This window comes from Anas platyrhynchos, chromosome 7 (genome assembly GCF_047663525.1).
Source record: "Anas platyrhynchos isolate ZD024472 breed Pekin duck chromosome 7, IASCAAS_PekinDuck_T2T, whole genome shotgun sequence".
Lineage (NCBI taxonomy): Eukaryota > Metazoa > Chordata > Aves > Anseriformes > Anatidae > Anas > Anas platyrhynchos.
The window spans coordinates 22,314,785-22,341,395 of NC_092593.1; the positions used below are offsets into that span (position 1 = coordinate 22,314,785).

The 26,611-nt window shown below is 44.0% G+C and overlaps 1 protein-coding gene and 2 long non-coding RNA genes across 4 annotated transcripts in view; 1 reads left to right on the plus strand and 2 right to left on the minus strand.

The window, feature by feature from the left end:
- Positions 1 to 11,977, minus strand: part of SP3 (Sp3 transcription factor) — a 35,826-nt gene extending 23,849 nt beyond the window's left edge. For both annotated transcript variants that reach the window (XM_038181777.2, XM_038181776.2), the window contains exons 1-3: positions 11,436 to 11,977; positions 10,958 to 11,082; positions 10,645 to 10,755 (exon numbers count right to left, since the gene is read on the minus strand). In XM_038181777.2, the coding sequence (XP_038037705.1) occupies positions 10,645 to 10,755; positions 10,958 to 11,082; positions 11,436 to 11,442 (243 nt within the window). In that variant the 5' untranslated portion in view covers positions 11,443 to 11,977. The remainder of the gene's footprint in view (positions 1 to 10,644; positions 10,756 to 10,957; positions 11,083 to 11,435) is intronic.
- Positions 11,211 to 25,353, plus strand: LOC113844213 (uncharacterized). Its single transcript, XR_003498606.3, has 2 exons — positions 11,211 to 11,427; positions 22,760 to 25,353. It is a non-coding gene; the product is annotated as an uncharacterized lncRNA (long non-coding RNA).
- LOC140002938 (uncharacterized) lies at positions 13,406 to 22,476 on the minus strand. Its single transcript, XR_011810649.1, has 3 exons — positions 22,349 to 22,476; positions 19,086 to 19,141; positions 13,406 to 13,796 (listed from the first exon to the last, which is right to left on the minus strand). It is a non-coding gene; the product is annotated as an uncharacterized lncRNA (long non-coding RNA).
- Positions 25,354 to 26,611: the final 1,258 nt, after the last annotated feature.

Below are 26,611 nucleotides of genomic sequence, written 5' to 3' on the forward strand. Positions count from 1 at the left end.
CAGCAACGGAGGAATTCTTGTGAAGCCAGCATCGCCTCCATCTCCTAGAGTTCCACTTTTGACTGTGTTATATATGGTATATACGTGCATATGGTGACTCTCAACAACACGAAGAGCGTTCAGAGGTAACTTAGTCATCGGGTCGGAAAGCCCAGATAGCCTCAGTTTGAGTTACGCATAATACAAAGTCCTAGTATTTATAAGCTTATAGGAGTTACTGTTTCACTAGGCAAAAACGCCTCTAGAACTAAGGATTTTTACACTGAGATCACAGTTGGATTAGTCATATGCATCTGTTTGGGAAAAAAAAAAAAAATCTATCTGCATTAAGTTGGAACAATAGAAAAGGTCAGTGTTTCAGAACAGACCCCCAGAAGGTTAAACATTAAAGAACCTAAGGATTGATGTAGTATGCTTTTGTTTCTTATTCAGTAAAGGAAAGGTAAATTGCACTTACCTTTCTTTACCAAAGCAAGCTTTTTCAGAATAGAGTATTAAGAATTAGATTTAACATCCTGCAATGCTTAGATGTGTGTAGTCAATCAACTTGGTAATGTAAATAACCATCACTTTTCAAAAGATATACATAGGTTTTCTCCTCATCTGTTTTATGGCACCACGGTAAACCAATGGAATAATTTAATATTTAGCAAAAAGTAAGTAACTTGCCTTACAATTCATAAAACTTTAATTGTGAAACAAATTTTGTCTCTTTGGCAGAGTCCACAGTACGTAGAAAGAAAAGCTCTGGCTTGTCCTTCTGCACTGATCCCATGACTGCTCTTGTTACACAAGTTACCGGAGCATATCGCAGCTTCCTTCTACTGCTGCATGCCAACTTCCTTTAGAATAAAACCTGGATATGCAAAATATAGCACCCAGCTTATTCTCCTCTAGCATGGCATTGAGATTTAGCCAGCATGAATGAATTCTGTGGCACGCATCAGAGTGAATTTAGTCTACGACGTAGGCTGGAACGTCTCTAGTTTCACTTTCTTATCCTATTCTGAGCAGCAACACCAAAACGTTTACATATTAAAAAACACTCAAGCTTAAGAAGTATTTTCCTTTTATAATAGTTTTACTGCTCTTGGTAAGCTTCTTTTCCAATAAGGAAACCCACATCTTGATTCTACATTCTTCTCAAGAGCTGTACAAATAAAAACTTTCAATAAAGAAAAAAATGCAAGCCTTCCTTTTACCCTTATAGATACAGAATCCTTCAAGTAGTTTGTTAGTAAATAGACACAGCATTACCAAAACAAAACTAATTTTATGGCCTTAATGCTTCCAAGAGCAGAAAGAGAAAAAGGGGTCTTGGTAATCCATCCTACTATTTCCTTTTCCTTATACTGATTAGTCTTCGCCTTAAAGAAGGGTTTTAAATCCTTTAGTCTTATACGCTTGTAATTTACGTGATTACCAAAATGTTTGTCAATATTCCAAACCACACCTTCCTATCTAGAAAAAGGCAAAAAAAGTCCATTTTCCTCTACTACCACTTCAGCTTTATAATCTTGTGTTTAATTATTACTTACAAATAGGTACTGGTTGCTGAAATACTGCTAAGAAAGTTCCTAACTACTCAATCTGCTAATATAGAAACATTTGTTAACTGGAAGTTTTATGAAGTATCAAAAGACCCATAAAAGTCATAGGTAAACAGCATTCAGAAAATACCAGAAGCAAAAATATGATCATTATATGTTTAATGCATGCTATCATAAAATAAACGTGGAATGCAACATGCTGATAGTGACTGTTAGAACAAGAGAGAAAGGAAGATTAATGGAAACCACTGCAAGTACTACTCCTTGCTGATTTAAGATTATGTAACCTAAACATCTAACGTTTGGTTCTACAACTAGACTGACTTCATGAGCAACAGCATGTATGTACATAAGAGCATCCCCTACAGAAACTGTTCAAAGGGAACCTGCCTCCTTCACGGTAGAGAGATGACCTACCGTGTTCTTCCACTCCTCCCTAAATGCACATTGATTTCCACATCCCATTCAATGACCTTTGGTCTTTTTACCTTGGGCACACATCTCTCCTCACCTATTTGTGACACAGTGAAATCTTCCCCCAAATCCTGCTCCATTAGGGTTTTAGCTCAGTACAGGCACTCTCTTAACAGATGTACTTGCCAGTTCACGGAAAAGTTTAGGAGGGTCATACATGTGGATACAAAGCTATCGCTACGCATAATAGGTGAAACGCCAGTTGTCCACACATTGCCCTTACAGCTGGCTGTATCAGAGAATACCAGATGAATCATGAGGAGGGAGGGGCAAAAAGAGGGCGAGGTTTTCAAGAAGCTATCTGCCAGCTACCAAAATTACTAGTATTAAAGCATGAAAAAAAAAAACCCTGTATGATGGTAAAGAGTGTTTGAGGATGATTTCTAACCTCAACTGGTCATCATCCTGTTGTAACAAGCTTGACTGCTATACCCTTTCTCAAAGACTCTGGAGATAGCAGGACACTTACTGGACTCCTTTTCCTGCTAAAAGGAGTAGTCATCTTTCACTGCATCCTCAGCAATTAGGAATTATTGTAGCAACTCAGATTTCTACCACTGATGCATAAGCAGCAACATCTACAGCCCACTCACTCATCTTTACAGCGCAGTCCTAAATAAGATACTTGGTTTGCTGTGTCTCGGCCATCCATGAAAAACACTTCAAGAGTATAGATAAAGCAACAGTTCTTCTCCTTATTGACTGATACGCAGGCAGCAGTTCTGTGGAAGCTGCTCCTTTAAGGACAGGCTGGACAGTGTCAATCCCAACTGTGTGTCAAGAGGAAGGGACAAAGATCTGAGGAAAGCTCAGCACCAGCGCCGCTTAGCCAAGGAGGAGGGAACAGGAAGCAACTGGGAGCTTGCTGGAAGCAGCAGCAGGAAGCAAGAGAAAGAGGCAGCAACAGAGCAAAGAGAGTAGCTGGAGCAGGGCACAGGAAGAATTAAAATCAAGTGGTATGTCCACCTGAAGGAAGGTCAAGTGCCACTGAAGAGTGGGAGCAACAATTGCTATTCAGCCTGTCTGTTGGTTCAACAAGCCTTGAGTAAGTTCCTGGCAGTAAAATAAAGAGATGTCCCTGAGCCAAGACTCTCATGCCTGAAGAATGAGGGGTCATGATAAATAGAAATGCAGTCATGGTCTTGTTTGTTTTTTAAGAGAATATCAAAGCAACATTAAGTTGAATGTGGAAGGAGACAAGAAACACACAAGGTAGATAAAATACCCTTACAAAGTGCTCTAAAGCATGTTGAGGGATGGGATTTGAGTTGGGGAAAAAAAAAAGCCCTTCAATCAAAGCAAAACCATCCCTGTGGTAACGGCTACATGGTGTAGGCATCTGCATTTCTACAAGCCAAACGTGGTCAGCTGGACATAAGTCATTAACCATGAGTTCTCTGCTCGTAAAGAACTCCACAAGTTTCTCTGCATTAGTCTACAGTGGCTTGCCTTTGGCTGCACTTCTCAGAAACTCAATTTTCCCCCCTTCAGTCCTGGAGTAAAAGCATCAGCAAACAAGCAAGCAGAGGTGGACAGATGAGTCAGGAGCTCCTAAACACTTAAAAATCACATACCTAATGAACAAGATTGGCCAGTGCCTCATCCAAATTGTTGTTTTATGAAAGACTTAGGGCGCTAATGCAGGAGTTTAATACCATGTGTTTACCAAGCTACAATAAACTATCTGTGCATTCTTGGGTTATTACAAATATAAGATAAAATGCACCTGCTTCAACTCCCTCATTAAGGTATGAGCTAACACATTCTATCTTGTATTTGCCACAGGTTAAAAACGTGCTTAACACTAGTCACTGTGGTTCAGATGACACAAAGCTTGTTAAGGCAAATTAATTCTGATGCATGTTTCAGAAGCACTCAATTCAGAGAAATACATTTTTCCAAAGCAAAATTTTAGAAAATAAAAGAGTGTTTCAGGGAAGAAGTATTAACCACGGGCTGCTTAAAATATTATTTTAAAAAACAATCCCAATCTGGCAAAACACATTTAACATTAATTCCATCTCATTTAAGGAGGGTCCACACCATTTTGCTCAGAATGGACAATTGGGCCCAAAACTCCAATACATTCTTTTTAATCACCAGGAGTCCAGAACCTGTCTATATTAGGACAATACCACGGCCTTGACATAAGTAAAAACTAGAAAGCTGCAGTAGGCATTTTTAATCAGACTGCATGTAACTTCATTTATTAATTATTAACCTCTATATATGTATTAAATGCTATGTAACTGCATGCCAAACTAAAATTTTGAACAATTTCATGCAAACTTCTACTCATTTTCCTCATGCCTTCACACCTAGGTGCTGAAAGCTCTACCAGATCATCAAGATGGTTAAGAAAGAGGACCTGGGGCCAGTCAGCCTCAACTTGACCTCTGGGAAGGCAATGGAGCAAATTGAAAACCGCTTCCAAACACATAAAGAACAAGAAGGTGATCAGAAGCAGTCAGCCTGGACTTACAGCGGGGAAATGATGCTTAATTAACTAACCTGACAGACTTTCTACGGCGAGATGACTGGCTTGGTAGATGAGGTTTCGAGTGGATATCCTTTACAGCTATCGTAGCTAGACTTTTGACGCAGCCTCCTGCCGTGACACCAAACTGATGAAGCACAGCCTTGACAACAGTACAGTGGGGTGCGCTGAAAATTTGCTGCATTGCCAGGCTCAAAAGGTTGCAGGCAGCAGCACAAAGTCCAGCTGGGGGCCAGTCACTGTACCCCAGTGGGTCCATACTGGGGCCAAGACTGTTTAACTTCTTCACCAGTCAGTTACCTAGGTGTAGACAGAGTGCACCTTCAGCAAGCTGGCAGTTAATACCAAACTGACCAGGTGGTTGATACATGTGATGGTTCTGCTGCCACTCAGTGGGACCTCAACAGGATGGAAAATTGGGCTGGCAGGAACCTAACATTTCAACATACAGAAATGTGAAGTCCTGCACCTGGGGAGGAATAACTTACACACGCACCAGGACAGGCTGTGGGCCAAATGGCTGAAAAGCAGCTTTGTAGGAAAAGACACGGGGATCCTGGTGGGCACGTTCATCACGAGGCAGCAACGTATCTTTGCAGCAAAGAAGGCCAAGAGCACCTTCATTAGTAAGCACGGGCCAGCAGGCTGTGGGAGGTAATCTGTCAACACTGTTGAGGCCACATCTGGAGTGCTGTGTCCAGTTCTTTACTCCCCAGTGCAAGAAAGGAATGGACATACTGGTACCAGTCCGGCCAAGGGGCCTAAGGATGATTTAGAGACTGGAGTATCTGACGTATGAAGAAACTGATGTACAAAGACTGGATGAGAGAGCTGAGGCTCTTAGTGTTTCAAAGAGAACACTCTGGGAAGGGGTCTTCGCAATGTTTATAAATATCTGATGGGAGGCTACAAAAAAGATGAGAGCCACGTTCTTCTCAGTGACACCCAGTGGCAGAACAAGAGGTGACAGGTGAAATTGGAATGCAAGGAAATCTGAATATGAGTAAATATGCAAAGACTTTTTTTTTTTTTTTTTTTTAACACTAAGGGTGATTTAAACACTATCAAAGGTTGCCCAGAGAGGTTGTGGAGTCTCCATCCTTGGAGATATTCAAAAGCTATTGGACATAGTCCTGAGCAACCTGCTCTCGTTGACCTGCTTTAAGCAAGGGGGTAGAGTAGACGGTCTCCAGAAGTCCTTTCTAGCCTCAGTTGTTCTATGAAATATTTCTGTGAAATCTCACTCTTCCTGCATTAGTCTAAGGGTCAGAACTTTTTGTTTCATTTTGTTTTTAAATATGGATTATTTATTTTTTTAAGTCAAATTATACTTTCTCTAATACCACAGGGAAGAATAAAACCCAATTTACAAACATCCTCAAAGCACTAGAAGAGAAAATCCTACACTTGGCTCTAACGGAGGACTAGGAAGACTTAACTGGAAGAGGAAGATTAAAGAACATTTTAAAGGATGAGCTCCCAGGCAGCAGCAAGGGGGAAAAACGGTTAGGACCAAAATGGTTAGGCACTCTTTCTACCTGAAACTTCTCTGTTTTGCAAAAATATAAAACAGAGGCTGGACAATCCCAGATAGATTTTTCTATGGTGGATAAATACATTCTAGTGCATCTGTTCACCTCTAGAAACACAGCTTCAGGAAGCTGTATTATCACCCATAAAGGAGAAAATGGACATCAAGATAACTTGGAGCTTCCTCAAAACCATGATACAGGCCAGAGAACTGGGAGGTATGGATAACATGCATGCTGCTCATCTGTATTTTTGACTACTACAAAACACAAAATTTGCAAGACCCTCATATTTCTCTGTCCTACCAGCACTATCACTATTTCCATCTAGAACGAGATTCTAGAATCCAGTTGCTTCTCAAATGGTTAAAGTAGTGTTCTGAGGCATCAATAAACTGGACTTGCACATTTTCATTAAATTCTGTGAATCACAGATACTCAATTCTCAAGCTGAAGATACACCAAAGCATTCTTCTAACACTCTAACCTTTATTTGTAAAATATGCAAACAAATGCTTTGTCTACAGCCCAGAAATGACACTCATCTTCCCCACATTGCTAATTATTAACCTCTACAAATGTTTTTAACATCTTGCTGGTAAGCAGCAATACATACTAATCACTCCACAGCCTTTTTTCTTTTTAAAACTGAGGAATAAGTGCAGCCCACAATGCACTGTTTGCAACTACCTACCGCAACTGGGGCAGTCAACTCTGACAGCTCCCATTTTTTGGCAGCTGTCAGAATCAACAGCTTTCTCAGCCAGCCTGCCACTGTTCTTAATTCTTGGGCCTTCCAGGCCTCCCACCCCACGCTCCCATCGGTCTTGGGCTCTATCCTCACCTATCCCAGCCATACCTGGCACAACCATAACAGTGACCCCTGGGAGCCTGGTAGCTGAAAGGAGTAGTTTGTGCTTTGCGTCGCAATGAAATTAGAGCGCACACACACCTGGTTACCATACAGCTTTGCAGGTGACCAAGACTTTGTTAGACTGCAATTTTAGAATGTTTCCTCTTTCGTTTTCTCCTCTATGCACGGCTCTGCCGTCTTCCACGTTGCTTCTCCTTTTCCCCTAATGCTAAAATCTTTGCAGATGTTTAAACTGGAATGAAACTAGATTCTTTTTCGTTTAGCTATAAATAATCCTAAATATGAACGTTTAAGTAGAATTATTAGTCAACGATAAATAGTGAAAAAGCAAATTAAAGCTTCTCAGACTTCAAATTCCCAAGGGAAAGAGAAGCATCCACAGAGGTCAGGATACATGAGCTGTCACTCTGGGTCAGGCAGCAGGGCGCACCATCCCAGCAAGACTTTCGTACGCACCAGTGGTCAGCAGTATTTGAGGGGAAGTTTCCATGGCGAGCGTTTGAACAAACCATGGATACAGCAGTATGCAATGGAGGAAACGATTCTCAGGTAAGCAAGCCATAAACTCAAGGCCATCTGCATTTAAATGAAAACCAAGCGGGCAGAACACAAAGCACCGGGGTCAGATGGTTGTAGGCAGGACCAATCACAGCAGCAAAGCCTAAGTTGAAAGACTGCAGCCCCCATCAACATACAATGGCAGGACCAACAGTAATGCTAGCTAATATTTTGCCATCCAAAAGCAAATATAACCCTAATCAGAATCCTAGGCCAAGCCGAAAACCTTGTGCACTAGAGACAGCCTTTGCAGTCAGTTCCCTGCCAGAGGGATGGAAGGTAGGCAACGGAGCTAAGCCCTCTCCTATCTTCTTCACTTGCTTTCCATACCAAGCAGTTGCCACTTTTGGTAAGTCTCTGTATTTCCACGCTAATCCTTTCAGTGCTATAAAAGTGTTGTCTGCTCCAACAGCAGGCCTGGATTCAGACACAAACAGAGAATAATTTCAGTTGGAGAGGACCTCTGAAGGTCATCTGGTCCAACCCCCAGGCTCAAGGCAGGGCCAACTAGATCACAGCAAACACGACCACATTTGCTCCGGCTCTTTCCCAAATCCCAGACACACGATATTCCCCACATTCCTATGGGAGTTCTGTTGTTGCTGTTGCTTTTAAATCATTCTCCTGGTCTCTTGGGGAGCAGCTGCAGCATACCATTTCAGCCAGGAAAGCAGCATGCAATAACTGGCTAGTCCAGCATACTGGCTCCAGCCCTGCCATTTCCTACCAAGCGAACGTCAGTAAAGCATTAACAAAACAACCCTAAAACGCAGCACTGCTATCCTCATACATAAAAGCTCTTTGAGTGCCTCTAAAAGCAAATGCCTACTTGCTTATCTTCAACTATCCATTTACATGGCTTGAGAATCCTAACGGACCTTCAGCAGTCTGGACCACAATCCAGGTGTGGAAAACTTTGGGAAAGGATCACCTCTCAGTTGCTAAACTAGGCACCACCACCCATATGCACGTATCAAACCGATCCATCTGTAAGCCTTGGAAAGGGAGGAACACCAGAAACCCCATGAAGACAATAAGCCTGCGTCCCCGCATACAGACTTCATTTTCCCTATGACTTACAAGGCATCTACAATTCAAGCCTTTTTAGCTCCTCCTTCCTTCTCCCACTCCCCAGCAAGATGCGTTCCAGGGATCAGAAAAAAATCTGTATTTCATCACAACTCTTTTGTCATTCTTTTTCACGAGGAACACATCTCAGGGACTTCCCTCCCTCCCCTCCCTTAATCAAGGTCATCTTAATTAACTCCAGTGTCTGGTTCAGCTACCATAGACTCCTCCAATTTATATTTAGATTCCATCCAAAATATTCTGAATCATTCAAGAGCAATGTTACAGCAGAAAAAAATTACCAGAATTGTATAACCTAACTCATGGCAGCTATGTTGGAGAGGCCTATATGCACGTATGCAGACTAGTGAGTAAACCTCTATTAGTATTTTGTTGTAACTAAGGTTCTGGCCTCTCATAAATTGTTTCTGCCTTGCCCTGAAGAGCCCCTCATACATCAACCTAAGAGAAGTGAAAAAGTGACATTTCAAGACCTATTTTCCTGTTTTGAACTATTAGGAACTATTTGTCTTGTCCTGTACTAGCACTCCAGCACCACTGCTCATGCTGAACAGTCAACCCACTCTCAAGATGCACATTTCTAGCTTTATAATGAGAACCACCTTGAGGTGGATATAGGAAAGCAAACCATCATTTAAGCATCATTCATTTTTTGATGTGTGTGTTTATGCAAGAGACAGATCCAACATCCCACTTTTCAGCACCATATGCATCTGGTATTATGAAACAAGTTTTAGAGGCAGTAGACACTTAACAACATCTACAAAGGCCTTCAAAAGACTACAGCTTAAGAACATAAACAGGCTCGGCAGAAAGTGCATTTGAAAGGGGGGTAAGAATTTTAATATGTTTTCAAGTTCTGTTCTTAGGCTGCAATATGCCACATGACCTCAGACAACTATTTTTACATTCTTCCTTTACCTGAAGGGAAAAGGAAGCTGAAACATACAGATGAATATACAGTATGTTGAAGTTTAGCACTTGAGCGTTTAGTAAGCTTAACGTTACCACTAACATTTTGACATTTGTAACAAAAAGGTCTGGCAGTGCCAATCTGCCATGCAGATTTTTTCGCCAATTTCCAGAACCATGAAAACGTAGGCTTCCGTACAGCAATTAAAAAAAAAGACTTGCTTAAAAAAAATGAAAAAAGAGAGCTTTGTTTCTTGTCTTAAAGCCCTGTTTGTTCAGAAGAGGTAGTATACGTGATTTCCCAAGTAGTAAGGCCAAAAAGACCTTGTCACATCATTTTTAAAGGCATTCTGGATCCGCCCTTTTCATATACCCATATTTTTAGATACCATTTATTTTTAAACGCCCCATCTCTGCTGGCTTTACGAGCGTAAGCCAAAAGGAGAGATTAGGTCAACGGATCGAGGCAGATAGGAGGCTTTTGTTATGGAGATGGTTAAACTAGCCTCCACGGGAATAAATTTCTGGCGCGCGAGATCCATCTCATCACGCAAGGTCCCAAGGTCATCGGGGCTCCTCTCGGAGCAGACGGCACCCGCGAGATAAGGGCAGAAACTCGGCCCGCGGTAGGCGAGACCGCGTGGCGACTGCGTCTGCAAAGCGCAGCGTCGACACAGGAAGCAGCTTTCCGCCGCCGCTGGTTGTCTAACAGCCATTTTACTTCGCCCTACATCCTCCCCGGCGAGGCAGCCTTCATTTTGTGCTCCCGCCCGGCCGCGCCGTCCCGGGCCGCCGGCCGCCGGGGGTGCGCCCAGGTGGAGGTGAGGCGCCTCCGGCCCCGCCGGGCGAGCCGCTGCGGTGCCAGGGCCGGGGGAGGGCGACTTTCCCGCCCGGCCCCGGTTTTGAAAGTAAACGGAGGCGCCGCCGCCGCCGGCGGGGGAGGGGGGAGCCAGGCTCCCGCCTCCTCCCGGGAGCCCGGCTCCTCCTGGAGAGGCAGGGGAGCCCGGGGACCCCTCTCCTGGCAGGTCGGCCCTGCTATCGTCCCTCCCCCCGGGCGGGCAGTGCCGTGTGTCCCGTCCCTCCCCCCGGGCGGGCGGGCTGGCTGGCTGTGCTGTCTCTCCCCCCGGCAGGCCGTGCGAGAGCGGCGGGGCGGGCACTCACCGCTCCGGCAGAGTGAGAGGCGGCGGCGGCGGCCTCATCCTCCTCCGGCGACGGCGGGCCGATCTTGCTGCAGGTGGCCGCCAGCAGAGCGAGCGGTGACGGCTGAGCGTCCTACCCACAAGGGGCGGGTTCAGGGAGAGAAAGTGGGTGGCGGTTAGTGCGGGACGGCGGCCGGGCTCCTCGCAGGCGCGCACACAGGAAGCGGCGGCGGCGGCACCGGCTCCCGCACCCGCTCCCGACGTGTCACCGGGGCGGGGGGGGGAGCCGGGAGAGGGGGGGGGCGGGCGGGCGGCCCGGCCGGGCCTGCGCTTACCTGGGGGGCGGCCGCGGCGGCGGAGGCCGAGGCGGCGCCGTTGCCGTGCTGGAGATACTCGCCGTGGCTGCTGCTGTCCACGTCCAAGGCAGCCATTTCCTCTTGTTTCACGGGCTTCTCGGGAGCTGCGGGCGCAGCGGGGAGGGGGAGGGGAGAGTCACTGACGGGAGCGATCACCCCCTCCCTCCCTCCCTCCCTCCCTCCCTCCTCTCCTTCCCTCCCTCCCTCCCTCCCTCCTCTCCCCCCCCCTAACCCCAGCGCTCCCCCCGCCCTCCCGCACGGAGCCCTCCTCCTCCTCCTCCTCCTCCTCCCCGTGCTGCTGCCCCTGCCCCTCTTCTCCCTCCTCCCCCTGCTCCTCCTGCTGCCGCTCTCAGTGCCGCTCTCGCCTCGCCACCGCACGGACGGCTCCGGGGCCGGAGCGGGGGACGCGCAGGGCCGGAGCAGCGGCGGGGAGCCCCGCGGGGCGGCGCGTACGTACCGGTCATGGTGCGGGAGCGAGCGGCCGGCTGGCTGGCGGGCGGCGCGGGAGGGAGGGAGGCGGGCGGGCTGGCTGGCTCGCACGCAGGCCCCGCCGGCCGGGGCTAGGCGGCCGCCGCCGGGGACATGCTTATTGTGCTCGCGGGCTGAAGCGGCGGCGGCGGCCCGAGCCTTACTCCGGGCTTTTTTTTCCTATTTTGATTGACGGTGCGGGAAAGCCGAAAGGTGGGGCTTGCAGCGGGAGAGGGGGCCCGGCCGACACCGCCGCCCGCCCGCCCGCCTGCCAGCCCGGAACTCCCGCCTCCGCCCGGCCGCGCGCGCTCATTGGCTGCGCGCCGCCGCCGCCGCCGCTCGCAGCGGCCGCCCGGGCTGCCACTCACCCGCCGGGGGCGGGGGGGGCGCCGCGCGCCGAGGCGGCTTCCTGTTTGCCGCGGCCCGGCCGGGGAACAATGAGCGGCGCCCGCCGCCCCGACGGGCCCACACGGGCCCCCACGGGCCCCGGCCGCGCCGCGCCCGCACCCGGCCAGAGCCCCGGCGGCCGGCGCGGGGCCTCTCGCTGCCGCCCGGCCCGGCCCGGCCCGGCCCTAAGATGTCGGCGCCGCGTCCCCGGGGAGCCCGGCGGGGGGAGCCCGGCGGGGGGCCCCCGGGGCAGCGGCAGCCCGGGGCCGGGGCCGCGGCCGAGCCGCCGCCGTTGCGTCAGGCGCTGGCCGCCGAGGGCCGGGGCCCCGCAGCCGCTTGGGAGCGGGCCGGCAGCCACGGCCCCTGGCAGCAGCAGCGAGTGCTGGGGCGGACGGGCCTTGTTTAGGCAGGCCGGCCTTTTTTAGGCGTTTTAAGGGGAATGAAGAGATTCCCCTCGGCAGCAGCAGTTGGCGGCTCGTGTTACACAACAGAGGAAGCTAGGAACCCGCGTTGCTAAACTGTGGCAGGAAATAAGTTCAAAGTGTACGGTGATGCAGGGATGACGCTGGTTCGCGGGGCCTGTTTGTTACACCACTGCCCGCGAAGGCTTCCTGTGAAGCTGAGCAGCCCCAGCGTGGCCTTGCTGCGTGCCCAGGTGCAGCATGATGCAGCACCCTGCGGGCTGTGCTGCAGGTGGGACCCCAGGCTTTTAGACACCAACAAATGAGCTCAGCCTTTCACATAAACTCCTAGGGAATCTCTGAAAGAGGTTGAAAAGCATCAGACTGAGGAACTCAAGCCTGCTTTCCTTAAAAAAATAATGTGATTATCCCTGAGAATCACCTAGAAGATGGCAGTGAGCATATTCTTATCTGGCTGTATTTGTGCTTTGTAGCTGAAGCTACGGGCTACCCAGAAAGGCCTGCTGACAGTAACTATGGCACCAAGAAACGTGGTCAAGATTTTCAGCGTGTTCTCTGAACAGAGAATAAACATTGCTTCTTAACCAGTCCATCACTATGACCTTGCAGTAACCGCCCAGCCTTACTTAGCCCAGAAACTGTCACAGAGCAGGAAGAAGGCACTGTGAAAAATGTGAATTTAATATTAGGAAGTTAGAATGGAGGAAGACTGCAGCATCTGCCCCGTCAGCATAACATTGTTCTTTCTGTGCAGTCTGATTTTTGGCATGTGTATTTTGCAAGTAAATTGCAAATCAATCCCAAAACTATTTGTCAAACTCCTTTTTTTTTTCCCAGGGTATTAAAAAAAAAAAAAACACAAAAAACTCCATTTTGAAATGTCTGTATGTTTACATAGTCTTTGTGAGTCTACTTCAGAATCAGTTCTTGGTGAGTTAAATAGCACATCCATAAAAGAGAGGAAGCTTTTTGCAATTCGTAATTTTTATTTTAATATCAGAACTCCAAGAATGAAAAGCTTTAACTAAGAACACAATCACATTTATTTTGACGTAATATAGTGTCAGAAATAACTTCTAGCCAGTAAAAGCTAGAATCCACAACCTTTAAGGATAAGTCACTATATACACAGGAGCAAGTTAGGGCATGATGAAAATGGAAGATTACACGCTGCGTAAGACCATTGTAGTATCTAAAAATTCTTGTTTGTATCAGACGTTGTTAGTGATACGCCGTCATTCTGAAACAAAAACTATTACAGATGGCTTTGGACTTTTGATAACCTAGGAAATAGTTCAAGTTTGATATGTAAGAGAAGTAATTTCCTGCTTATATGCTGGAAATGATATTAAAAAACTGGGCCTTGCTAATCAGCAGGGAATTGCTGAATGTTGGCATGGCGTTTTGCTTTAGAAAGAGTATGTTGTCTAGGACATAGATTTCAATTTCTACTGCAGTTGGATGTCCGTGGAGAGCTCTGCAACTTCTTCCATGAGACGTTGCTGATCTAGCAATTCAGCTGTATGGATCTGATTGCAGACCTGTGGCATAATTGCAGTGCTTTAGGACAGAAGAATTTGAAATACCTGTATTGCGGTTGTTTCTATTTATTAAGAGGGGTTTTTAGCACAATAAAACTCAGATGTAAATAGGCTTCACAACACCAGTTGAAGACCAATGTTTTCTAGTCCAGTACCTAAAATTAGGGGGACATGGTCATGCTATTACTAAATGCACATTAAAATAACACTGAAACATAATAGAATAGTTATAAGCATTAAAAAGAGATAAATCACAATACATTTGAAAAAAAAAACTAAAGAGGTATGTTATTAAAAAAGAAAAGTAGGTACACTATTACAAAAAGGAGTAGAAATGTTAAATGAAGAATGATAAAAAGTTTTAATTCACAACTTTACAGTGGAGATAAAGAGCACAAGCAAAAAAAAAAAAGGAAAAAGGATACAAGAGTCATTATTTGCAGTTTTGTGTTTATCAATGTACAAGAACCAAAACATTTACCAGGAAAATCCTGGATGTATCAGGGAGCTGATCATATCCATAGTGTGTGGAAGCTCTGTTAGGTGGTGGTCTTGCCGAATTAGTACTGACCTGGTATCCCCACAGAGACTGAGCTCCATGCCCAATTAGAGGAGCCATTGTTTCTTCTTCCTTGAGATTACCCACCAGATGTACTGTATCAGTATGTGATCTGAATAAACTAACCACGACCAGTTTATTATTAAAGAGCCTTTCCTCTTCAAGCCCTCACCACCTCTTTCTAGGCTGCTAGTGATAAACTACAGACCCTGTGATGACTTCCCAATCTATTTGCTGAAAAGGAACGTTGTAGTTTGAGCCATGTAGATCCAAAGAAAGCAACACTGGCCTATATGAAATGAGAATAACCAACAGGTTCAAAAATGCAGCTGTTTCAGAACTGAGATGCAGCCCTTGCCGTAAGTAGCAGCAGAATTCAGGAGAGGAACGATGCCCACCCGATTCTGATGAAACCTCAGGGAAGATTTTGAAAGATCAAGTAGAGTTCTTTCCAATTTGCATCCTAACACCTCTCCTGTCATTCACCTGTAAGCTCAGTGTTGCATTTGACCTTGTAATTAGATCTCATTGGTTTAAATCTTTGAGTTGTACAAATTCAGAAGGAAGTGCACCACCTAACACAACTTCCACCAAGTGGAAATGTCTTTTCTGTCTGTATGCTCCTTTGAAACTGCTGAGCTACAGTACATTATTTCTGGGTTTAGTAGTCCCTTCTACCAGTGACCCTGCATTTTTTTGAAGGAGCATATTATCTAACAATTGCTGGTATGTGGTCAAGATCAGTTTTCACATCCGTGTTGCTCTGTTCCTCTGTAAAGTGGTGTTTTTGTCATACTGAAGCCTAGAATGCAACTGGACAAGATGTGCAGGAATGCATGTTGGTGTGGTGTATTCTGCACCACTGGGAAAACTGGGGCTCAGGTTGTTTTAGTTTGAAAGCCTGGGATTTAAAATGAGGTTGAGTAATCATTAGGGATTCCGTTCAAAAAAACACAGCCGCTACTGAAGGGGCAACAAGCAGAATATCTAAATTGCATGCCTGAAAAAGCAACTATGACACACACACAAAAAAAAACAATGAATCAGAGGAGGTATCCTCTGAATGTGAGGTACCTTCTTCAAATTCAGTCACTTGGGTAAAAGGGTAAAAATTGCAGTAGAATCTGTAGAACCACGTTTTGCTTTTTAAACCACACATTTATGTGGTACTCCAGAGAAAAAAAAAAAGAAAAAAAAAAAAGGCAAAATACTGACAAGGTTCTGACTCACTCATTAAATTTCATAGAATCCAACTTCATCCAGAATTTTGGCTTTCCTCTTCAAAAAAAAATTTTTTTTGAAGCCTTATCAACCCAGAAGAAAGATTTAGCTACTATTCCTAGCCATTGCCCCAAATTCCTGTCACATATGGGTCCATTTGCTTAAGAAGATTGGGAGATCTTTACCTAAGGCAGCAGGAAGGACTGGCAGGTTGACCTGAGAGGTTTCTTGAGTCAGCACGTGGTAGTGGGAGGTAGTTGCATGACTGAGTTCAGCCCTTCAGATACCAACAGAGAAATGATTCCTTGTGTGGTGTACAATCAGCAAGGAAGCAGCAATGGTCAGAGAAAGGTGGTGGCTGGAATTGTATCATCAGCCCCCAGAAAGCACCTCCCTATCCTGGGATGAGTGGCTATAAGAGCACAAATTTTGCAAAGCCAGAGCAGGCTTGAGCAGTAGGTGTGGTTTGACCAGATCAAACTGAGCCAACCTAACAGCTCACTGACCTCACCATAATTTAATCAATTTACAGATAGGCCACAAAAATCAACCCTGCAAAAATACTGCTTCCCACATTGCAAGCTATATTGAGTCAAACTGCAGTGGACAGGGCTCCATGGAGTGGGAGCAAATGAGTAGAGATAGGACTCTTCAGCAGCAAAAAAACAGATTAGTTCAGTGTGTCAAGCTTGCCAGACTGCTGAGGAACTTGCTTTTGGCTAGGTTTGTGTGAAGTGTCTGTCAGTAGCCCAGGATTTCTAGCCTCTAGAGGAGGAGCACAAACAGTACTCAAGAGCACTTGAAAAGCCCTATGGTTCTGTATGGCTGCCATGAATATCAAAGGCTGTGTAGTCCCTGTGCAAGTGTGATAGTATCCAGCTGTAACCATATAAAGGACAAATAATATTCATTAAAGATGGAACTGGATTTTAGATGAGCAATTTTTCTGTCTTAAATTGTGAAGACAAGTCTAAAAATATTAGTTTCTGCCTCAATGTCTCCATTAAGCAGCTCCATTAAAAAAAGGTGAAAGAAACCTCCAGTACCTGGGGTCCAGCAGGGGAGACATTAGATTCTGCTGATCTGCTCACATCCAGCGGGAGCAGTTCATGGGACAAAGAAAGGCCTAGTCAACTAGTGAATGGTGCAGTTCATGGCACTAATACACCAGGCCCAGACTCTATCTGCAGTGGACTGCAGGTCTGAGACATACAGCCTAGCCACAGAAGAGGAAGAACCTGTGAATAAGTAGCCTAACAACCAGTCCACACACAAATCTGAAGGCCGTGACTCTTCACCAGCACCGATGACAGATCTTCAAAGAATGGGGCCAACAGAAAGTCTGTCCAAGCTCTACACATGCCAGGGTATGAGGACAGTCATCAAGTACATTGTTTCTAGCCTAGTCATTTTATTTACAAATTTTTTTAAGCAATTAGAATGAAAAAAGCCATGTTGCCTTTTAGTCAGAAATTCTTCCTCCTTCATTATAGCTGTAACTCACTGGTGATACTATTTTTGTACATTCTCCCAGTTGTCAAATTCCATGAGGATATCATATAATATTTGACCAGTAAACAGGATCTGTCCTTAATAAGATGCTAGCGAAAACTAATCCTGCTGTTTTTAATTTCTAGTGTTAAACTGTGTGACTAAGACAGGAGAAGAATTCCAATGTGCTATGCATGTGGTGGTGTTTTTTCCCCATTAATTGTATTGTCTTGTTTTTATTTGTGTGTACCTGTAAATAAAGAGTATGTTAGTTATATCTCCTCTGTAAAATTTGGGTGGTTTTTATTCAATTGGCAACTTAGTCCATCTCAGTAAGTACATCTTTAACAAAATTGGTTTCTTTCAAAGAGGAAACAAATTCATCTGCCCATTCGAAGAGAGGTGGCAGGAAAAAGCAGATAGGCACACAATGCTGAAAACTTGTCATTTAGCAGGTAATGTCACTGGAGAGAGGAAAGAACTCTCTTAAATTCACCTCACTTAAATGAGAAACATGTATCTAATTTTTCAAGTTTCCTAAAACTTACTACACTTGGGCCCTGCCATTATCCTGTTTGTTTGTGCATAATTTTTATTCTCCAAGGTCATCACAACAGACATAATTGAATTAAATAAATAATTCAATTAAATAAATAAATACATAGGATCCTTTAGGTAAGGTTAGAGAAACTGTTCAGAGGAAAATTCCATAACCATGACTTGCAGAATTGGTAATATGGTGTCTAAGGATCTTTTTCCATAGCCTGTCACAAGGTTGGAACAGAAATAAATAAGTAGATACATAGATGAAAAGGAAAAAAAAAAATCTTTCACCTGAAAGAAAAAAATGTATTATGTACTTCTTGTCTAGCATAATTCTGTCTGTCTTCCAATTTGGCATTTTACTTTTAATAATACTGATAGCAGAAAATTAGGCCATTGTGGAAACGAAAGAGACTGGCAAATTATATATATGCACATATGTTTACTGAAAATTTGAAAACTTAATAGCAGGAATTATGTGCTCTGAAAGGAAATATTTTTAGAAGGATGAAGTGACATTTTTAGGAATCTCAATCTGAATTCTAGTTGCCAGAGCAAGATCAAGCAGGACTCTGTGGCTCCCCCTAGGAGAAAGAAGCTTGGGGCTCCAGTCCCAGCCACGGCCCGGCTCACGCTGGCAAGCCGCAGGTCTCAAGGCTGTTGGAGAGTAGCCCCTGGCTCCAGCAGCCTCAAGGCCAGGGGGTAAAAGGTGTTCTGAACAGTGACTGCAAATTTTGTATGCAAAGGGGATTGATAAACCTGGGTACCAGCTCTAAACACTTTCATAGCTTTCAGTGAGGGAGGGTTTGTTTTTGGTTTCTTAAAAAACAACAACAACAAAACAATAACAACAAAACGATCTTTGAAAGAAAAGTCGCGGGCAGCTACTTCCAGAAGAGGACTCAGGGCCAGTGTGACAGGAAAACCTTCTCCAGGAAGGGTCTGGGGCAGGAATGACCTGAACGCCCAGCAGTTCCCAGCATTTTGTTCTAGCTGGTGCTGAGACAGCCCATGCCATCACCAGACTGCTTGGCTTGGATGCTCCCCGGGGTGCCTGATCTGCTCTCACTTGTCTGTGAGGAACCCCCCCCCCAGGTTTAGTTTTCTTTCTGGCCTGTCCACAGTGGCATATAAAACCTTTGAGGTTTTTGCTACAAGCGTAATTTCATTAAAAGTAGACCTAAGCATCAAGAGTAATGGATCAAATTAGGTTTGTGCCTTTAACTTAATAACTTATAAAGAGTAGGTGGAAAGTTTCAAGGTTCACTGCAGGTTTTTCTGTTTTTACACTGCAGCAAAGTCAATATTTAAAAGTTGGACAAGACACTGGTAACAGTTACGTTCGCCCTTTTTTCCCCACAATACCACAGACAATGAGAATCACAACACAAATAGCAAGGTAGAGAAACCTGGGTGAGATTTGAAAATCCAGTTCCAGTCAGAAGAAACTTTGCAGGAAAAAAACAGATACTTACTAAAATTTATCCAAGAAATGCCATAGTAAAAGAACTGTCAATATTTCAGTGTAAGTCTGAAAGAGAGACATTTGAGATTGAAAACGATAATTAACAGACTGATGGTGCTGATATAAAGTATTGTATATATTTTTGACTGCTAATTAACCTCCGGCTTCTATAGACATCTTAAAAAATGTGCATCTTCACTGCCTTCTTTGCAGCTCACTAACAATCACATACTCCACACAACTTCTTAGACCACGCTGCAAATCACTGTTGGTCCTACTTGACCCATTTTTGTTTCAGAATTACTACGCAGCCTTCCCTATCTAATGACACCTGCTAACGTCTGTGCTTTGCCGCAGGTGTCCTTCCTACTTCTAAAAATTAATTAACAAAAGTTAATTATTTTTACTGTATTGTTTCTCTCTCGTGTGTCAATTAATATTTGAATTATTGAAGTGGATCATTGCTATTAGTTTGTTTTCACAAAGTTGGAAAATTCAGAAACTCCACTATCATCTTAATTACTTACAAGGGTAAAATGCCTTCCTTCCATGGCAAAACTCCAAAAGATTTAACAGAGACAGGATTGCACTGCAAGCCTAAGTTCCCTATGCATTCCTCCAGTCTCAGCAGGACCACTCAAGCACCGAAGGCTACGTCTGTGTGTCCTGCATAAGCATCAGCGTGCAATTCCAGGACAAGAATTCCAGTACATCTTTTACTTTGCTACAGTAGGGCCAGATTTTCAGCAATGCACACAATTTAAACAGAGAGGTAATTGAATATTTTATCTGAAGCCAAAAAACAACAAACCACCTTCCTGCTTTTCTTCTCTCAAAGAAAAAAAAATATTACAGCACTTTTTTTTTTTCCTCTTAGCCTGGATTCCTACAGAAATTAAAAGTTTTTTGGAGATTATTATCTCTTCACAGCTTTAATAAATCTCTGTGTGTGCGCCTGCGTGCACACATACGTGCGTGTACATACTTGCAGGTTATGCAAGAGAAAGAGGGGGAACAAGAACAAACAGTAGCCAATTTTAACCACATCTGACAGAGCAATAAAAGGCTCTAAAATGGCACATTCTTACGCATTTTGTGAAAACAGGCTGCTAAGTAAAGGAGACAAGACCCACTGCAGCTTGAGTTAAACCCTTATTAAACACCAGGAAAGCTGCAAAGATGAAAGATGAAATGAATACCCACCCACAGGAAAAGCTGCAAGCGGAGCTTCTAGCCTGCTAGACCTAAGATAATCCAAGTAAGAGATCACCCAAGGGAAGCCAAGCCCCATCAGATCTGTAGCTCACAGGACTACTGGCTTACGTTGGATTTCTAATCCATTGTTGTCCAGCTCTGAAGATGACATACACATTTCTGCTCAAACTTTAGGGAAGAATATATCTTTTTATCATACCAATTCCTGAAATCTGATTAAATGAATCACAAGATAAAAGGACCACATTTTCTTTTCTAAGATATCATGGGATGTTCTCACCAGAGCCTCAGTGATCTGCATGCAGCACGCTAGACAAAGACAAAACAACATCTTCAGGTTCTTAAACCCTGGAGAATATAGAAAAGCTCCAAACCCTGGCATCCAGGACTTCGGTCTTAAGTCAGCAAGAGCCAATGCTGTTAAAACGCCTTTATCCCATATTTTAACCTGTCTCATCACTGATGTCCCACTGTCTAACCACTCTCAAGGTGAGAGGTGAGGATGCCAGCACCGTTATTTAAGTGAAGTGCAGGGACTTGCTCTTGCATTCCTGGAGTCCAGGGCTGACTGCAGTGATGAGTCAGGTGGCAGCTCCACTCAGGACTGCTATCAGCTATCTGAAATCTCTCACTTGGATGCCAAGGGAAAACTGAAAGCAAAAGAGGTTCCAAACTGTACTGCATAACATACCAATGAACACACTGTCTTCCAGATGATGCTTAGTAACCGTATTGTTTGTGTCTTGGACACATTTCCTCCTCATCCATAGCTGGAGCATGTTTGGCAAAGCTTATTTACTTTATTCCAGAGTTGCATGTTCATCACCTATCAGCCATATATCCAGGGGCAAATTATTTTACTCCAACATTCACAATCCTTTCTGGATGACTGCCTTCCTTTTTATGTTCTAGTCACCGTAACTCATCTTTCATCTCTAACTCTCTTCTGCACTGCACACTTCAGTCCCTCCTTTGCTAGGCACGTTCACATCTCTAAAAATACCATCCAGGAACTTTTTATTCTTCTTAATGTTGTGTAGCAAGGAAACCTGGCTCTCAAGATCAGCAATCTTGCTCATAGGTGCTCAAGAAATCGATGTGCATAGACTCCCTTGGATGCCTGTAGCCATATCTAGCAGTGCTCTGATTCAGTCCTTCATGCCCCACACAAAGGAAGGAGAGATAATGAAAGAATTCAGCAGCCAAATCCTGCTACTTCCTTCTTCCCAAAAAGGTTAACTCCAAGAAAAACAAGTGCCCATTCTCATCACAGGGTGACAAAGGGATTTGTGTGATGTTTGTATTATTATTGCTGTTTCACATGCGTGAGGTTAGCCCAAGATATTTTTAATTATTTTTTGTAACCTTTTGTTGCTAAGAGAGTAATAATGACTTTAATAAGAATGTCCAAGACTTGGAGCAATAAAATTAAGTTACAGTCTAATAAACTAGTTACATTTTGCAATTTTATGGGAAAATAAACATTCATTCTCTTCAGTATGTTATAGTTGTCAATTCTTGTTTTTCCTAAACTTACCTAAAATAACTGAGACAAGTAACTGCCTTTTTCTGCTCTGTCATTCATTACTTAAAGACATATAAAGTTGGAACAACATGTTTGTTGAGTAAGTAAATATTTAACAAATTGACTTTCATTTTAACAGAAAGGGAACTACTGTAAGGGAACAGTACCACAAAGTCTTAAAAATTCGGCAGTATTCTTATTTTTGTGTTATGTGACATGGAAGTTAGTCATTGTAACCATTATATTCCCAGATGAATGATAATTCATACAGCAGGACAATTCAACATAAATATGTGCAATAAAACAGGTCGATTAAATCTGCAAGTTAATTCTGTGCAAGAATGAGAAGGCTGCCTTAGTCTTATTCACTGTTCCCTAGGGAGTTAAAGCCCCAGGGCAGTATGGCTCTGCCTGGACTAAAGGTTAAACATGCACTTGATTTCTGAGCTGGGACCCAGACCCTTGCAGGTCTGTGATTCACTGCATGCTTTTAGCTGGGAAGTGTTTTCATTAGGAAACATTTTCTTACTCACGTGATTTTCAGGCAACTTTTGTGGCATGCTGGGAAGCAGGTCTCTAATGGCCATAGGGGGAGGGGGAAGAAAAAAAAAAAAAAAAAAAAAAAAGCCGCTTCCAAACATTCTGTAAAACTTTGTAATTTGCCTCTGGGCTTTCTATGGGGAAAAAAAAAAAAAAAAAAAGTAACTTATTCGTCAAAGTCAGTATAAAGACACACAGTTTGGCTTCTGTAAAAGCTGTTAGATATTACTTTTGCCAAGTAGAAATCAATAGGAATTAAAATATGTTAATGATTTCCCACAGGGCCAGAAAGCCAGCCACTCAGGCATCAAAACCAAGTGTCAGCCAATGCAGATGTGAGCAAATACTCATTTTTCCCATTTCCTCATTGATTCATCTACCGTTTGTCCTCATTTGATACACAGGTCATCAACGTCATGACTGTAAGCACAGAAGAGACTTCACTGAGAACATTGCCTGCTGTATCCTGAGTGAAAAGGCCTCAGCCTGCCCCGTATCTAGCATTCAATTAAACTCCCAGTCACAGTCTATATCAAACCATTTCAGATCTATCAACAGAGTATGAGAACTCCCAACTGGTGACTATGGAAAATATTTTCATTACTGTGGTTAATCTACAAAGGCAAATATTTTCATGTTTACACTGTGAGAAACAAAATATCCTTATCTCCCAATAGAAAACATTTGGTCTTTGTTGGATAGAAATGCCATTCAGTTCCCGAACTGTTTTAAATCCTTGCTTGTGGCTTATCTAGTTCACTGATGCCTGTTCCAGGAATGGGAGCATTGCCTCCAGTACTGCTCCATAAGCTCTTCAGTCAACTGAGGATGTTCTCCACCTGAAGTCTCTGTTAATCATGAGAGAAACTATCCCCATTTCACAGACATGAATCTGAATGTGCAGGAGTACTGAGAGCCTCGCCAGAGGCTATACACTGAGACTCATGGCAGAAACAGGTGACCACCTTAGCAACTCAAAGAAGAAAAACAGAACATGTTTTTCCTTGTCCTCTGGTTTGAGTAAGAGCCTAATTATTTATTCACTGCTCCATTCTGTTCTTTGGAAAACATTTTTCCATCCTGTTGTAGATTTTCCACATACGCACTCATTCACAATTTGCAGATTTGTGCTGCTGATCCAGGCTCTGCCTGTACCACCCACCTGTAGCTCTGCAGATCCTAAACAACTTGAGGCATTAATGTGGATCCTCCAGCTCACAGGTGGTGTGGGAGCAGCTCCAAATCCAGCAGCAACTCAGTGTCCCCTTGGGTGGTGAGGCACTGGAACAAGTTGCCCAGAGAAGGTGTGGATGCCTCACCTCTGGAGGTGTTTAAGGCCAGGGCTAGATGGGGCTTTGAGCAACTTGGTCTAGCACAAGGTGTCCCTGCCCATACCAGGGGGGCTGAAATTAGATGGTCTTTAAGGTCCATTCCAATCCAAACCATTCTGTGATTCTGTGATCTGAAGGGGGAAGCCTGCAAAGATCACCACAGAGCTACCACCAGCCCACGCTCCCTGTTTTGGGCTGTTTCTCTCACACTTGTGCATAGGAAGTATATCATTACAGCCCTGGGCATAATATTCAAACAAGCTTTTCAGCTGCGATTTTAAGAGAAGCGATTCTCAACATTTTGCCTATTAGTGCTATTGCCAAAATACCAGCTGGAGACTAGAGCCCATTCACAACTTGTTTCTCCACCTTTTTTTTTTCTTTCTTTTTTTTTTTTTTTTTAATTAAAGGTTTTGCTGTATTTTATTTTTTTTGTTGTTGTGTTTTGTTTTAAGTCAACCTGTGTAGTACTAATAATTGTTTCCTTGTGGGACAGCGCTCCTCTCTCAGTCATCGCCGTAGAGTTTTCAGTCCTTGCCCATCCAAGTTGTTAATTCTCTCTGACATTTCCCTGTATCTTTCTTCCAGAGAAGAAAGAGGCCATTGAAGAATATCGTGCAGAGTGTCAAGCAGTTCCCAAACTGATCCCTCAAGGCTCAGGCTGGTGAGAGGGCAGCCCAGCTCAGAGGCAGAGCCCGGCAGAGTTTGTTGAGGAACCTTTGAGCCAGCAGCATGCCACTTGAAAAGCCTTTTTCCTTTAGACACATTTGTGCCTTAAATGAGTACCAAATATAGAACACATTCTTTAAAAGATACTACTTTCCCCACATGAGGTATCTAAAACTGTTGGAAAAAGCAAAGCTGAAAAATACAATGATACCCGTTACCATATATGACACACAATTAAATCAAAATTCCCCCACAGCCTGACTTGGTGGCCATATATGCCCTCACTTTTCTCCTCTGAGTGGGTTTACACGATACAACTAGATCCTCACACACGCACACAACCACTGGCAGGGCTGCTTGCATGCCCATTTGCCTAAAGGAAGGGGCACTTGAGAGAATCATTGTTAACAAATAACAGGGAGATATTAACAGTGACCAAAACAACAATATAAAATCCCCTTGTCCAGACTCTTCCAGTTGCTGCTACAGCTGCTGTGATATCTGGCAGTCACAGAAATGGCTTCCCACAGTATTAATTTCTTTGTGATGCAAAAAATAGCACTGCTGGCTCTCCTCCTGCCCCTTCCCTTCCCATCAGGGCTCCACACACAGCCATAAAGGGTCTCTGGGCCCTCACTGTTCTGCCTTGTCCTAATCTGGCTCCTAGCAGGCCCCACTGCAAGGCCGTGCCACAGACATCACACATGCTCCCTCACCCGGGAAGCACAACAAGAAAACAGTTTTCAAGGCTTATGTGATATCTTCCATCAGGAAAGGCTCCCAGGAAAGTGTTAAGGATGAACAGGAGAAGGCTAAAGTCCTCCCTCCCACTACGTTTTACACACACACGCACAGTGTGAGCTCCCCTTCCCATTCCAGGAAGTAGGCTGCCATTTTGTGACAGCTCTTCATCTAAAAGCCATCTTAGCTTACTTCACACAAATTTAAAAACAAAACAAAAACAAACAAACAAACAAAAAACAGACAAACACAAAAACTATTCATTACTTACAACGTATAGATGTTTTAGACCCCAGTACTGTCAAAGTAAGAGGGATAACTCTCCCTCTTTCATTTCTTTTCCACTTGTATCTGGTCTCTGGCCTACTTTCCCCATGGCTGATTCTGCAGCAATAGGTGCTCATGAAGGAAAAAATGGAGAGGAGGAGGGAAGGCAAGCTATCACCTCTTCTCTGGTCAGCCCCAACCCTCAATCCATTTCATTGCTCTGCCCAAGCACCTGAACATTACCATGACTGCAATGCTGAGACATTAATATAAATCTATCCTTTCAATGCTGGCCAGCTGATCATTCCCATTTTACAAGTTTTATGTATTCATTTTAGTATTCTTTCACTATAAGGCTAACAAATGCCATCAGAAAATTGAGGAAGTGGGAAGAGCCAGCATTCTTCCACACTGACACTGTTCCTAGAAGGCAAATAAGGCAAATCTAGTCAAGGCAAGTCTTACTCCCCAGCAGGAGCTGAAGAATAACCTTAGTTTACATTTTGTTCCCCTTTACAGATGGAGCACAACACGTCTCTCATGGAATTTTGCTAACGGTTATTTTTCCGCTTGTGCTCCAAGTAGGCTCCCTGGAGGTGCACTATGCATTTATTAAAACCGGAGAACAGCAGCTGTGGGTCAAGAAAATCAGAGGCAGAAGGAGCATGAAAAGTATTTTCTGACTAATCACAAAAAACAACAGAGAAGAAAATCTTTAAAATCCTCTCAAGATATTTTAATATTAAACATTAAAAGTTTTGCAGATGTGATACTTACAAATTGCTCCTAAATATACAAGAACTTTGCAAGCAACTATTAGAATAGTATGCAGCTTGTAGTAACACTCTTAAAATCCCAAAAATATTTACAGACTTTCCTTTTAAGCCAGGGGTGAATAAAAGTCTAGACTTTTACTAGTGAACTGTTTCTAGCTGCCGTTAAGTTAGAAGCCTCTGAGCCTGAACCAATACTAGTCTCACCAACTGCAAGGAATGCAAAGAAAACCATTCTCTCTCAAAAGTGAGCAAGGATTTAATGCTAAATGTAGTGCTAACAATTGAGCAGAAGGTAAAATTAACCTATTCCACTGTTACAACAGACCATGTTTGGGATTTTGGGGGAAAGGCTAGGTAGGTCTTTCCCTTTCAACACAAGTCCAGGATCCAAGTACCTCCCAAGTGAACAGGGTCTTCTGGTGTTGCTTTCTTACCTGCTTGTTGTGGTTTAGCCCCGGCAGGCTGCTGAGCA